This window comes from Lytechinus pictus, chromosome 3 (assembly GCF_037042905.1).
Source record: "Lytechinus pictus isolate F3 Inbred chromosome 3, Lp3.0, whole genome shotgun sequence".
NCBI classification, from domain to species: Eukaryota; Metazoa; Echinodermata; class Echinoidea; order Temnopleuroida; family Toxopneustidae; genus Lytechinus; species Lytechinus pictus.
In genome coordinates this window covers 10615753-10629998 of record NC_087247.1, presented here as the reverse complement: position 1 = coordinate 10629998, position 14246 = coordinate 10615753, and the positions used below count along the sequence as shown (strand labels likewise).

General features: G+C 35.4%; 1 protein-coding gene across 8 annotated transcripts in view; it reads left to right on the top strand.

The window, feature by feature from the left end:
* Positions 1-14246, top strand: part of LOC129257844 (leucine-rich repeat serine/threonine-protein kinase 2-like) — a 126747-nt gene that overhangs the window by 88756 nt on the left and 23745 nt on the right. For all 8 annotated transcript variants that reach the window (XM_064096353.1, XM_064096361.1, XM_064096360.1 and 5 more), the window contains 9 exons: positions 3646-3717; positions 4390-4472; positions 6769-6896; positions 7534-7640; positions 9030-9103; positions 9599-9662; positions 10622-10687; positions 11376-11543; positions 12439-12537. In XM_064096353.1, the coding sequence (XP_063952423.1) occupies positions 3646-3717; positions 4390-4472; positions 6769-6896; positions 7534-7640; positions 9030-9103; positions 9599-9662; positions 10622-10687; positions 11376-11543; positions 12439-12537 (861 nt within the window). The remainder of the gene's footprint in view (positions 1-3645; positions 3718-4389; positions 4473-6768; positions 6897-7533; positions 7641-9029; positions 9104-9598; positions 9663-10621; positions 10688-11375; positions 11544-12438; positions 12538-14246) is intronic.

The window sequence follows — 14246 nt, the reverse complement described above, 5'->3', positions numbered from 1 at the left end:
TAAAGGGATCTGTCACATCCTACCAACAGGTTAACTACCTGGGGCCCTGTTGCAAAAAAAAATTGTGATTAATCGCATCTTAAAAAAAAAAAGAAACCATTCCTACATGGAACATGCCTGTTCTGCACACCCAGGGATCTGTCACATCCTACCAACAGGGTTAGTTATCTGGGGCCCGGTTGCAAAAACTGCTGGTAAAGGTTGTAATCACAACCTTTACATAAATCAAACACAAGTTCCAATATTGGAGTGCCACCATCACTGTTGGAGCTTTCATCATTGGTTTATTAGTTTGAGGCCCTTTTCCAAGCTGGGAAACTTCATCATTTCATAATATTTGGTTTACTTGTATGACATCAGAACACAATAGATCTACATGTACATGTAAGCTAAGAATTAAACTTGATCGTAAAGACTTTCTATTCGGATTATTGCTCTTAGTCGTGTTTGGATTTTAAACACAATCACTAAAGTCGAGTGAGATAAGTTTTGATTGTAGAATAAACTTTTCTATTAATTAGCTGACAAGTGAGGAAATCAAATTAAAACAGAGATTTTGAAAATAGAGTAATAAACATTCAACTGTTCAGTGCTTACATACAGTAGGCTGATACTGTAATTCACAATTAAACTTGAAAATTCCCTTTTTTATAGTCTTAAAATAGCATTAAAACAGACATACTGAAGACATTCGACATGCACTCATCGGAGTGTGTGTTTTCATAAAAAAATACTAATGCTATTAGCCTGTAGTAGATTCAGCCTGCCTATACATGTATGCTGGCTGGATCTATGGAAAATGTGTGCTATATTTTAATTAGTAATTTTCGAATGGGTTTTATTTATTTCATTTTTATTTCATTTATTTATTCCAAATTCTCATTAAAAAACATACAACATACAAATCAAAGAATACACTATATACAAATAAAGATACAAAAAATAGAAATACATTTAACAAGAGAATAAATGAGAATATGAGGGAGCCAGCATAGGCCAATGGCCTTTCTAAGGCTGGGCTTCCGAGACCATAATATAATCATAATAATCATAGAAGAGAGAGAGAAAGTACTGTAAACATAATTATATGGGTGGATGATATAAGGCAATACAACTTATTTTCAAATTTATTTATAGGCATCAATAAGGAATTTTTTTATATCTGTTTTTGAAAGAGGCAAGAGATTGGCATCTTTTTATTTCTTTAGGTATTTTGTTCCATAAAATAACTCCAGCATATTTTACAGAATTTCTAGAAGATTCATAATTCAACAAAGGTAAATATAAATCACTGGATTGTCTTGTTGAATATGAATGGACATTTGAAGTCAATTTAAAGTATTTTGTGAATATAGGAGGAAGCAACTGGTGCTCAAACATGTACATAAAAGATGCTATTTGTAAATTGTAAATATCAAATATTTTAAGAACTTTAAACTTATAGAATAAAGGTCCAGATGGTGTTCTAGGGTTGGAGTTATTAATTGCTCTTAATGCTCTCTTCTGTAAGACAAAGACTCTGTTTAAATGTGTTTGAGCACAGCTACCCCAAGTCATTGTGCAGTAAGATAAATGTGGTAAAATGGTTGCATTATAAATGTATAATAGAATTTGACGTGGTATGAAATGTCTTATTCTAAATATAACACCAATAGCACAAGATATTTTTTGTAAAATTACATTTACATGAGAAGACCATGACAGGTTTTCATCAAGAGTGATTCCAAGAAAATTAATTGTAGAAACTTGTAATATGTTTTTATCGTTTAAGTAGATATCACTAAGATTGTCAAAAAGTTTCTTATTTTTTGTTTTGAATATCATATAATTTGTCTTAGAAGAGTTAATAACCAACTTATTTACAAGAAACCACTCTTCGATCCTACATGTAGGTATTTCTACATTCAGGATAGAATTTAAATCAACAATACTTTTACCTGACAAAAAAAAACTTGTATCATCTGCAAAAATAATAGGGCACAGTTGGTGACTAACATATTGGACATCATTGATATATAATAAAAATAACAAGGGGCCGAGGATTGAACCTTGCGGCACACCTGTGTTTATTTGCAGTAATGGAGAATTTATACCATTGATGGATACAAACTGTTGTCTGTTACTCAAATAACTCTTAAACCATTCTAAAAAAGTACCTCTTATACCATAATGATGAAGTTTATATAATAGAATTTTGTGATTTATTGAGTCAAAAGCTTTTGACAAGTCCAGAAATATACCTAATCCAATGTTTTTGTTTTCAAATGCAGTATTGAGATTTTCAATAAATTCCAACAGAGCCATGCATGTAGAATGTCCGGATCGAAATCCAAATTGTTTATTGTATAATATATTACTGTATGTTTGTTTATGAAGGACATTAGTTTGTTATAAACTAATTTTTCAAATACCTTTGAGAAAATAGATAAAAGTGAAACTGGACGATAGTTTGTACACAAATGTTTATCTCCTTTTTTAAATAAAGGCAAGACTTTGGCTATTTTCAAAGATTTTCAAAGCTTTTAATCTTTGTGTAATTGTTTTCTACTAATTCTTGTTTCATTGTGCAGTGTGAATGTATAGTGGGGCAGGTCCAGAATACTGAAATACAATTGTATTTGCAATGCTAATTATATACTATATGCAATTCTGCTCTAACCAACTTACATTTTACTGCTGGCTTTGGGAATTGTTGTTTAATGGTTTTCTAACATTAATCAAAACTAATAATCCTTTCTTAAGGCTTTTTGTAATTGTTCTCTAAACTTGCAAGTCAGAATTAGTAAATTATTGTACAGTGTATGCTGTTGTATTATTTCATTGCTGCTATTCAGCAGTTTTCCTGTCCATTCTTAAAAAACCTAACATAGTATTTTAGTATTTATGTATCTATATATCCAATGCTCATATGCGATTGCGACTTGTTAATAGTATAAGCTGTAAATATATTTAATCAGTTCAATAATTGAAAGCGTCTCTTTGATGTACGTTCAAAAGTAAGAATAATCCCCAAATGTACGGCAAAAATTTAAACGTATCGATTGGATGTAGATAGAAAAAAGTTCTGACATGTATTCATTATAGAGTAAATTTCTGTATGGATTAAATGCAACATGTTAATATTTCCCTTTTACCTTAATCCTTTATAGGACATTCCACAGTTTACCGTAAGCCATTTCTGTGATTATCCATACCATTACCACCATGCGAACCTTCAAACATCATTTGTTGATATTTGTTTTGTACATTCATTAAAATGGAACTTTGAACTTTTTTTCCATTATCCTTCAAAATCATGATTTTGAGTATATTTCATCTAGCTATCTTGGATGAATTACTTTCAATTAATTGAAAGTAATTTATGAAATATGTGAGAGAAGGAGTTAATTCTTAAATTTTTGGGAGGTTTAGGGGAGTGTTACATAAAACAAATAATCAGAATTTTTCACTGACCTTTGCATCTGATTGGCTCAGAGCAAGTTTGTCGGTGAAATCCCTTACTTTTCTTTTCATGTAATGCTTAACCCAGATCAATATTTTTACTCCCCCACCCCACAGAATTTAAGAGAATTACATGTACATTTATACTAGATTATCTATGTTACATGTATATTCTCTTGTTGTTTCTGCATGTTTAATTCTCAGTTTCGCATGAGATCACACGAGGAGCCTGAGACTGTGTTCTGGAGGGAAGGTATATATGTCTGCTGGTCGGAGGTGAGGAATGTTAATTACAGCAATGAATAAATATGATTAGACTGATAAATCTTAAAGGCTTAAATTATATGGTATGGTATAGGGCCAATTTCATAAAGAGTTACAACTATGCCATTATTGCAACTAATAATAATAATAATATACAGTTCATGTATAGCGCATATCACATAATGAATAACGTCTCTATGCGCTTCCAAAGGACTTGGATATTATTACCCCAGCTGTAGCTTGGCAGCCGTAATTACTAAGATTACAGATTACAGAATAAATTCCTGCCAGGTACCCATTCACCTCACCTGGGTTGAGTGCAGCACAATGTGGATGAATTTTTTGCTGAAGGAAATTACGCCATGGCTGGGATTCGAACCCACGACCCTCTGTTTCATTGTCAGAAGACTAATCCACTGGGCCACAACTACCATTGAAACCTTTATTGTGATATTGAAGCTGCTGATAGCAGTTGCCATATTGGGAAAGTTGCCATTCATGCAGTCGTAACTCTTTGTGAAATGGACCCCGAAATTAGGAGCCTATAACAGCAGCATAAGATTTGAATTTGAAAATGAATTTGATGCACCTTATAGAGTGGATATTCGTTGTTGAATGGAAGTCTAGAAGGTAGTTATTAACTCTTTTTTTGTTGTTGGTTTTTTTATGATATTTAATTTTTAGGAAGCCTTCTTCTTAATAGAGCCATTGAAGAAAGGAGCGGATACTCTCAAGATTACAGTTCCCAAGACGAAGCAAGGGTACAGGTACACAAACCAATTAAACTGATTGTATGATTGAATGTTATGATTGATTTGTGTATTGTGGTCAGTAGAATCAATCGTAAATAATTGCTCTATGATCAATAGCTGAGCTTTGTGTAATGGAGCCCTTGTCCCAAATATGAATTGTGAATGAAACCAACTGAAGGGGCCCGTAACACAAAGCTTAGCAATGATCATAGAACATTTTTCTACGATTGATTCCATGGAATACAATGTACAATCAATCATAAAAATCAAGCGTATGATTAATCGCTATAACCTTTGTGTTACGGGACCCAGGTTATTTTGGAAGAAGTTATTATAATGCTACTACTGGTATTCAGATATTTGAAGCGAGTTTTATTGAAATTACCAAAATGATAACTTTGACACAATTCTGCCTAGAGTTGGAGGCACTAAGTACGGAAATGTCTGCGTGTGAGCCATGTAGTTGTGAATATTCACAAGTTTGTTTCTGTTTATAATCTGCATTCAAGTACAGTGGTGCTCAAAAGTTAGTGAACCCCACCAGAAAATGATCATATTAAAAGTGTTCAAGTTGTGCCATGTTTTAGATATGTAATTGTGAAGTCATTACTTGTACATTCAATAAAGTTTGTTTCTCTGGGTTTGCCAAGCATTGTAGTGTGGTTGTCTACATTTATCACTCAGCATGAAGGAGTTCACAGACTTTTGAGCACAACTGTATATTTTTCTTCGAGTATATTCCCCCTTATTCGGCTTGGGGGCAATACATGTACCATAAAGATATCAGTCTTTTTTGTACGTCTGACCCCCATTTTTGTCTCACCTGCATAGCAGAGTGAGACTATAGGCGCCGCTTTTCCGACGGCGACGACGGCGGCGGCGGCGTCAACACCAAATCTTAACCTGAGGTTAAGTTTTTGAAATGACAGCATAACTTAGAAAGTATATGGACCTAGTTCATGAAACTTGGCCATAAGGTTAATCAAGTATTACTGAACATCCTGCCTGAGTTTCTTGTCACATGACCAAGGTCAAAGGTCATTTAGGGTCAATGAACTTAGACCATGTTGGGGGAATCAACATCAAAATCTTAACCTAAGGTTAAGTTTTTGAAATGTCATCATAACTTAGAAAATATATGGACCTAGTTCATGAAACTTATACATAAGGTTAATCAAGTATCACTGAACATCCTGCTTGAGTTTCACATCACATGACCAAGGTCAAAGGTCATTTAGGGTCAATGAACTTTGGCCGAATTGGGGGTATCTGTTGATTACCATCATAACTTTGAAAGTTTATGGATCTGATTCATGAAACTTGGACATAATAGTAATCAAGTATTACTGAACATCCTGTGCAAGTTTCAGGTCACATGATCAAGGTCAAAGGTCATTTAGGGTCAATGAACTTTGGCCAAATTGGGGTATTTGTTGAATTACAGCCATAAATTTAAAAGTGTGTTGGTCTAGTTCATAAAACTTGGACATAATAGTAATCAAGTATCACTGAACATCCTGTGCGAGTTTCAGGTCACATGATCAAGGTCAAAGGTCATGTAAGGTCAAAGAACTTTGGCCACGTTGGGGGTATTTGTTGAATTGCCATCATACATGTATCTCTATAAGTGTATTGGTCTAGTTCATAAAACGTGGAAATAAGAGTAACCAAGTATCACTGAACATCTTGTGCGAGTTATAGTAGTTTTCAAAATCAGCACTGCTGCTATATTGAATCGCGTGATGCAGGTGAGACGGCCAGAGGCATTCCACTTGTTCTCTATTCTAACGTCACTTCACTTCTCAAGCCATGATGATTTGCGAGCATTACATTTATTTGTATGACCTCAAGAGAAGCAAAGACAAATATCATGAGGAAGTCAGACAACACATTCATGGAATTTTCCTTGCATAATTCCTTACCATTGTCCCATCTACTTCTTTCCTTGTAGGTGTTTTGTAAATCTGTTTGTACGTCACGAGCAACCTTACGAGCGACTGGTGACCCTTTCTTAGGAGCTGAATTAACGCCAGTGGAAATCTAGTGCCCGTTTCCTGAAAGAGTCACAACTGTTGTAACTTTGCCATTATGGCAACTACCATGGCAACATGGCTCAGCAGCCAATCAAAATCAAGGTTACCATGGTACTTACCATAATGGCAAAGTTACAACAGTTGCAACTTTTTATGAAACGGGCCCCTGGTGTGTATTACTTATCACAAGAAAGGATCACCAGTCATCCGTGAAGTCACTTGTAACTTACGAACAGCTTCAAGAAACACCCTCCTTGTCTCCCTTGATCTCCTCCCAGACTCCTAGGCCTGGTCAGTGATCACCTTGATGACTTGATAGAGGAATGGTTCCCTGGTCTATGTGAGCTAGATCCTAGACTAGGGAGACCCTTGGTCCAGAGGCTTGTACCTTGCATAATGTGTGAAGGTAAGAAAGAGATATATCTTAGTATACTCTAAACAGCCCAGTTTTTTGCTTTCAAAATGCAAATTCTGTTTTCTCCGGTGCTCTTAATATCACATATTCATGTTGTTTCTCGTTAAACATATGATAAAGCAATTGTAAAATCTTAGAAAAACACAAGTTTCCATGTTCAGATGTAGCTTGGCAAACACATGCTCAACTCTGCAAATGGGTTTGATGGGCAGAATTTTCACTTATTCTCAGTTTTATTGAATTTTTCTTTGATTTTCACTGTATAATGTTTTCCCTGAATTCCATTTTTTTTAATGGAATGGAATACTTGGGACTCTAGTACACTCCTGTGTTTGATGCTCTGATACCAAAAAAGTGATTTTAGTTCATAAATGTCTACATCTGATTACAATTATTGATTAAGATCAATGATTACAATTCATCATTACTATCAATGATTACAATTGTTGATTACGATAAGTTGTATTTTTTTTTACATGGTTAGCAATAGACTAAATATAGTTGCAGTTACTTGTTAGTTGATTGAATTGATTGAATCTTCAATGTTCTTTGGTCATGGTCATTATTTTTAGATAATGCAGCACCCCCTTTACACTTATGTACTCATCTACTTTAATTCTCTTCCCAGGCCGTCCACATCTTCATGATTTAAGCGATCTGTTGGAACTTTCTGAGAAGAGTGATACCATAACATGCCCCAACCATCCAACTAGGAAGGTTCCCCTACAGATTCTGGTGAGTTAACATCATCGATATTAATAGCTGGATAGAGCTACATGTACAGTACAACGCTCTCCTTTGAGGCCATTAACCCTTTGAACCCTACATTATTTGGGGCGGACGTGACCCATACCCTGATTTAGTTGCAAGTATTGACCACATTCACATGCTTCCATGATTCGAGCCCCAACAGCATCTTGTCCCTGCTAGTACCCGGCCTGGCCCGGCCGAGCTTAAGTTGTTAAGCTGCTTGTAGACTTGTAGACCTAGTCTACAAGCAGAAATATCAACTTAATTGTTTGTTTTAGGCTCAAAACCACTGTTTTGACTAAAGTCAGATCTATCAAGAGCTTCCCCGTAGTCATCACGTGCCTCACCGTGCATTACACCATGTATCACCGCACATGCCACACGAGCCACTACAGTAGAGTAGCATATTTTGGCCATTTTTTATGCTAAAGCCTTCCAAAATCTCAATACCAATCTTGACTGAAATTATCAACTAAATATCTATACGCATACTAGAAAGATGACGTCAATTTCTAAAGATCACCTGACATTTAGAACCCATGTTTTTGAAGTCACATGGCTTCAGGCAGGTATTCCGGCCCATCGGGTATTTGCGCGTTCACTGGTAGGCTGGTATTCCAGCCTATCGGGTTCAAAGGGTTAAAAGTACTCCTAAAGGTCAACAGAGCACACTCTTTTCTATTGCGTGTGGGTTGAGCTGGCATGGAGTATGGTCCCATGTACTGTTAAATGTGTGATGGATTACTTTTCCTTTGCCCCAAGGTTGTGCATGCATGCTCCATCCAGCTTATGGATATCAATGGTTAACAACAGTATTCCTCTAGGCTCAGAGAGTTGAGATGGGTCCAATCAATCGTAATTATAGATAGTCATTGATTTCACACTGTTTCAGCCGATATTTTAGTGTACCAATATTCTTGTCTTTAAAAAAAATTATCTGCAGATATTCATAATTTATTTAATGATTTCAGGGGGGGGGGGGTACTTGAATACCAATATTTGACAATTGAAATCAGCAGAAGTTTCCCCTCGTTATGTACAGTATTTCATCAATATTAGTGTTTGCAGTGCCATTCCTTTTAAATCCATTCAGGGCTATGTATAATTTGTGACACTTTTTGATCAGCTTTTGTTTTCAAATTGGCAACATTCCTATTTCTCTTTTCATTGCTGTATATTTCCTTTTTATGCAGATATTTTTTTAATGAAAGTGCTGTAAAATTTCAAATAAACAATGGCAGTGTCAAGGTGTTTAACATTTGACCAATCCAACTTGGTGATAATCAAGTTGTCATAGAGATTGTATTGATTTGAAGTTGTGCAATAGTGGATAGAGCGATTGATGTAATGATCAAAATTTCTTGTCTCTATCAGGCTCCTGATGTGACCCTTGCAGACTTGGAGGATAAGTTTCTTCTTGATCCTAGAAAACTCAACTTCATTCAGAGGTCAGAAAATGACAAAATATCATTCCATTTTATGATAATATAATTTCATGATGATATAATAGAACTACTTGTAGTAGTATTTATGATTTTTTTCTTGTTGATAATCTGGTTGTGTTTTAGGAGCTACAGTGTCTAGGTTCTCAGACATTATAAAAAAAAAAACTATTTGAAGTTAGTGTAATTTGTTAAAAAATACAAGCAGTTGTATAGAATGTACATGTATAACGATCTGTAGCATTCAAAATATGGTTGCTATGACACTAGATTAACTTCATATTTGGAACTCATTTTTAAATGAAAGAAATATGCACAAGGTGGAGATATATATTATATCAGAGTTCAGCCCACTTAAAATAGTCACTCGTATCTCTCCATAGGTTATGTGTAAAGATAGCATGACTACTTTTACAGGAAAATTTAATGGAACACAAGATACATGTGCAAAATCATATGGATGAAGAATCTGAATGAGTCTATCATGTATACTTTCCTTAGGTCAGAGAATTTACTAGGAGATGGAAGCTTTGGTTCGGTGTATAAAGCAACATACAGAGACAAGGTATGGAGTATGTTTCTTGAAGTGTTTATTTTCATCCACGATTATTTAGTCTTAGGGGGCATCACAAGAAACTTGCGATCAATTGCAGGTCTATTTTCGGTCCCTAAGTCAATCATATGTCTTAAAATTTATTGTGAATTTTGCGATTGATTGCTGATTTGCTTCCTGCATCAAGGAGTATAATCTGGGCCCAGTCTTACAAAGAGTTCCGATTGATCCGATCAACCACAAATATGGAAAGCCAGCAACATTAACATCTAAAATGCATGTTTATTCAAATTAATTTCTAGATATGATGTATATTCATACTGTACATTCATTGTTTTCTGGATGATTTAGTGTGCTTCTCTTTGTTCACAAAGTACACTGTGCGATTCTTCTGAAGAAAAAAATTATGACATTGATGGATTTCAATATAGTTGACGTTGATTGGATCAATCGTAACTCTTTGTAAGATGGGGCCCTGATGCGCTACAGCTAAATTGATCTGCATGTATCAATTGTTAAATTACAACAGAATATTTTCAATTGATTGCAATTTTTTGTGCAACACCTCCTTAGACTATTCTTTCTACCCGTGGCTTCATTTGCTAGGGTTGTCAGCATAATTTTGTTGATCATTTGTCCCAAAAAAATTAGAAAAAAAAAAAAAATTCACTGTATTCAGTCATATTATATTTCTCATATAAGATGTATTCACCATTTGATTTGGAAACAAAATAAAATGAGGCAAGTCTGTTGCAGTCTTTTCAAATTTGATTTTATAATGGATATAAACTGCAGACCTATTTAAATAATGGAGAATTGTTTGTATTCAGTATACTGCAGATTTGATATGTAGTAGATAATTGCTGTGCATATTCATTCTAAATCCAGTAAAATGGCTTGATGTACATGTAGGCGGGTGCTGTCAAGCTGTGTAATTGAATTATTTGCGTCTTTCTTGTGTCTTGATGCAGTCTGTCGCAGTCAAGGTATTCAGCAAGGGCGGGGAGAGTCATCCACATAGACTGCTGCGTCAGGAGGTAAATCGATTGTGTTTTTCATAATTCATGCATGCAAGTTAAGCTCTTATCACCCATTCACACACCTCAGTTGGGCTGTCAATATAACGTTTTCCCTCAGGGCTGCGTCCCTAAAGGGAAGATGGTAATTGCCAGACCAACCTCAGATAAATATTTCCCATTATATCCCAGTAGTTTAAATCCTGTATAGTGATTGGTTCAAATAGCATCATGTGGCCAAATAGATGTTGAAACAAATCACCCATGAAGAAAATTGGCTGTGATGTTGAAACAACTATGATGTTGAAACAAATCGCCCGTGAAGAAAATTGGCTATGCCATGATGTCAATGATAGAATAGTCCATCATCGACGTCACAGATCATGCAATCTCTCGGATGCACAGGTTGAGAGTGAGGCACCTCAGATAAATATGTCCCATTATACACTGTACATTCACAAAGCCCTTATACATGTATATTAAACAAATACTGACGGCACTTTTTTTTGGGCAGTAGTAAACCCCATTACACCTCATTTATATTGAGACTATAGGCCTTCTGTTTTCAATCTTCATTATCAGGGAAAAACACAAGGCCTTCAGTCTCAAGATCATTTTGGGGCATTAATTTTTACCGTCGCCCTCGTGAGCAGTCAATATTTGTATACAAGTAAATGAACAAGATTGCACGTTGTTGCTCGTTCTTTAGGTTACCGTTCTAAGACATCTGCAGCATCCGAGCCTGGTCTCGATGGAAGGGGTAGGCCTGAACCCCAGGATCCTGGTCATGGAGCTGGCTACTTTGGGATCTCTCAATACTCTGTTAGCCAGCGGAAGGGTCAAGAACAGGAACCTACAGCATCGTATAGCGATGCAGGTGAGATGGAGAGAGGTGATGGTGGAGATGATGATGATGATGGTGGATGTGGTGGGGAGAGTGTTGGTAGAGGATGTGTTGAGGATGCTGATTGTGGTATTAGTTGTGGTGGTGATGGTGGTGGTGATGATGATGTTGATGAGGATGATGATAATGAAGAAGACGATGGTAGTGGTGGAGGTTGTGGTATTATATAAGTGATAATGATGATGGTGATGATGATGATGCTGATGGTGAGGATAATGATGATGATGATGGTGGTGATGATAATGATGATGATGCTGATGATGATGATGATGATACTGATGATAGAGTGATGATGATGGTAGTGGTGGTGGTTGTGGTATTATATTCAATGATGATGGTGATGATGATGATTACGATGGTGATGATGATGATGGTGATGATTATGATATTGATGATGGTGGTGGTAGTGGTGGTGGTGGTGGTTTTTGTTATTATTGCTATTATTATTATTAATAATGTTATTATTATTGATATTATTATTATTACATTGTTTTATTATTATCATTGGAAGTAGTACATGTAGTACTATAATTGTTATTATTTGTATTGCTGTTATCCATCTTATGCTGTGTAGTTAAGTACAGTAGTTGGATTTTTTGTGAAAAAAATTATCTCCTAACAAAAGATGATGATGGTTATGATAATTGTCATAGGGATGATGATGTTTAATGGCCACTCGATATTAACTGAAAAAATTAAAATGAATATTATGATTTTTCTACATGTATTTTCATTAAGATTCTGTTGTATCAATATAAAAAGGAAGGAAGTAACTGCAATGAATTGTATTTTTAATCCAAACCAATATTGATCACAAGATACATGTACATGTACATTTATCTTCTCGTTTCTTCTTGTTTCATGCCAGGTTGCTGAGGGATTGGCCTTTCTCCATAAGAACAGGATAGTGTATCGGGATCTGAAACCAGATAATGTCCTCATCTTCTCTCTCGCTCTCGGCACCCTGGTAAGATATATATATATATATGTGTGTATATATATATATATATACATGTATATATAGACGCAAAAGAATTCAGGCTGCGGTTCATTTTCCACTGTTGAATGGTCCCGAGTGCCTGCATTTAGTAATGAGCTCTGATCTTTTGTTGAGTGTGTGTTTGTTCGTGAAGATGAAGTTAATTTTCCTCAAGGCAAAGATTACAAATGCCACTCTTCCTTTTAGCTACGTTTGATTTTTTTACTACCTCCCATTTGGGTTTGTAGCCTGTTTTCTCACTTTTTAATTTCCAAATGTACTTCGAGAATTTTGTTTCATTTCATTTCATTTTTTCATTTATTTCCACAAAATTAAAATATATACAAAGCAATATAAAAATACATTTTGAAATAGTGGTGGACCAAATTAAAGCTCATCAGGCTTGTTTGGATGGCCCAAAATAAGATTCATAAGCGCATACATAATACATAAAACATAATACATACATAATCATAAAAATACATTCATATGGCATAAGACAGGACAGGAAAGAAGGAGGAAAGAAACAGAGAGGCTATGATTATTTGTCAAGAGAAAGGGGTTGGTCAGTGTAAAGTAAGTGTCGTTTGTAGTTAAAGTTGAAAAGTTTACATGTCTTAGCTGTCTGAAGATTAACCCTCAATCACCCGGGGTATTTTGATTCTTGTCATTCCCGGGGGGGGGGGGGGGCCATTATGGCCCCCCCTTAAGATCTCGGCCGCTGATCGCTCGAGCGACGCAAAAATTTGCATGCTGGTTGTGTGCGATGTAATCTACAAGGCTGTATGGTAAAATTTTCCAAAATAATGAGATTTTATTTTATATGAATTAATTATGCTAATTTATGCATAAATCATACTTTTTGCTCTAATTCACTAAATGAAGCTCCTAGAATGCTAATTTTTGGTTAAAATATTCTTTGTAGCATTCTTAACAACCGCAATTAAAAAAAACTTCGGTTTGGAAATCAATTTCTTATCTATTTTATTGTTTTATGAATTTCTTATGTATTTCGTTGTTTTTTTTACTTTTTGTTTTTTATTGTTTTTTCAATGGAAATCGTTCCAGACTTAATTCTGATCATAAGCAAGGCAAAATTAATTAAATTCAATCAGTAAAAGTAGAAATAATGAGACATTTATGAATTTTGGCTAAATACACAATTTGCATTGGATTTGTACATGAAATCACGTTTATGAGCAATTTTGGGTCTGACATGCAATTACATAATGTTGCGTAATGTCGTAACCGCGTATCCGGGCGTCACAAATTTGGTCTCAAAATTTGCGCGAGACTTGAAAGTAAAAAGTCAGTGAGCGGCGAGGTCAAAAAATTTTGCGCAGCGGATATATCGCGAAAATTGTCGAGGGGGGGGCCATTATGGCCCCCCCCCCCCCCGGGAGAATTAGGGTTAACAGAGAGATTGTTCCACAGTATAGGGCCCTGATAAAAAATGGTTGATTTGGCTAGCTCTGTGCGACACAGAGGAGGATGAAATTTACACCTATTTCGTGTATTATGGGAATGAATGGATCGATTCAATATAAAATAATTCAAAAGTGACGGTGGTATATTACCATGATAACAGTTATTCATGAATGAACCAGTTTGTAAAGAAATAATACTATGAATTGAAAGAATATTCATTTGTATATCTCTCGTGGCTGAATGATTTCTTATGATTGGCCCCACCGGTT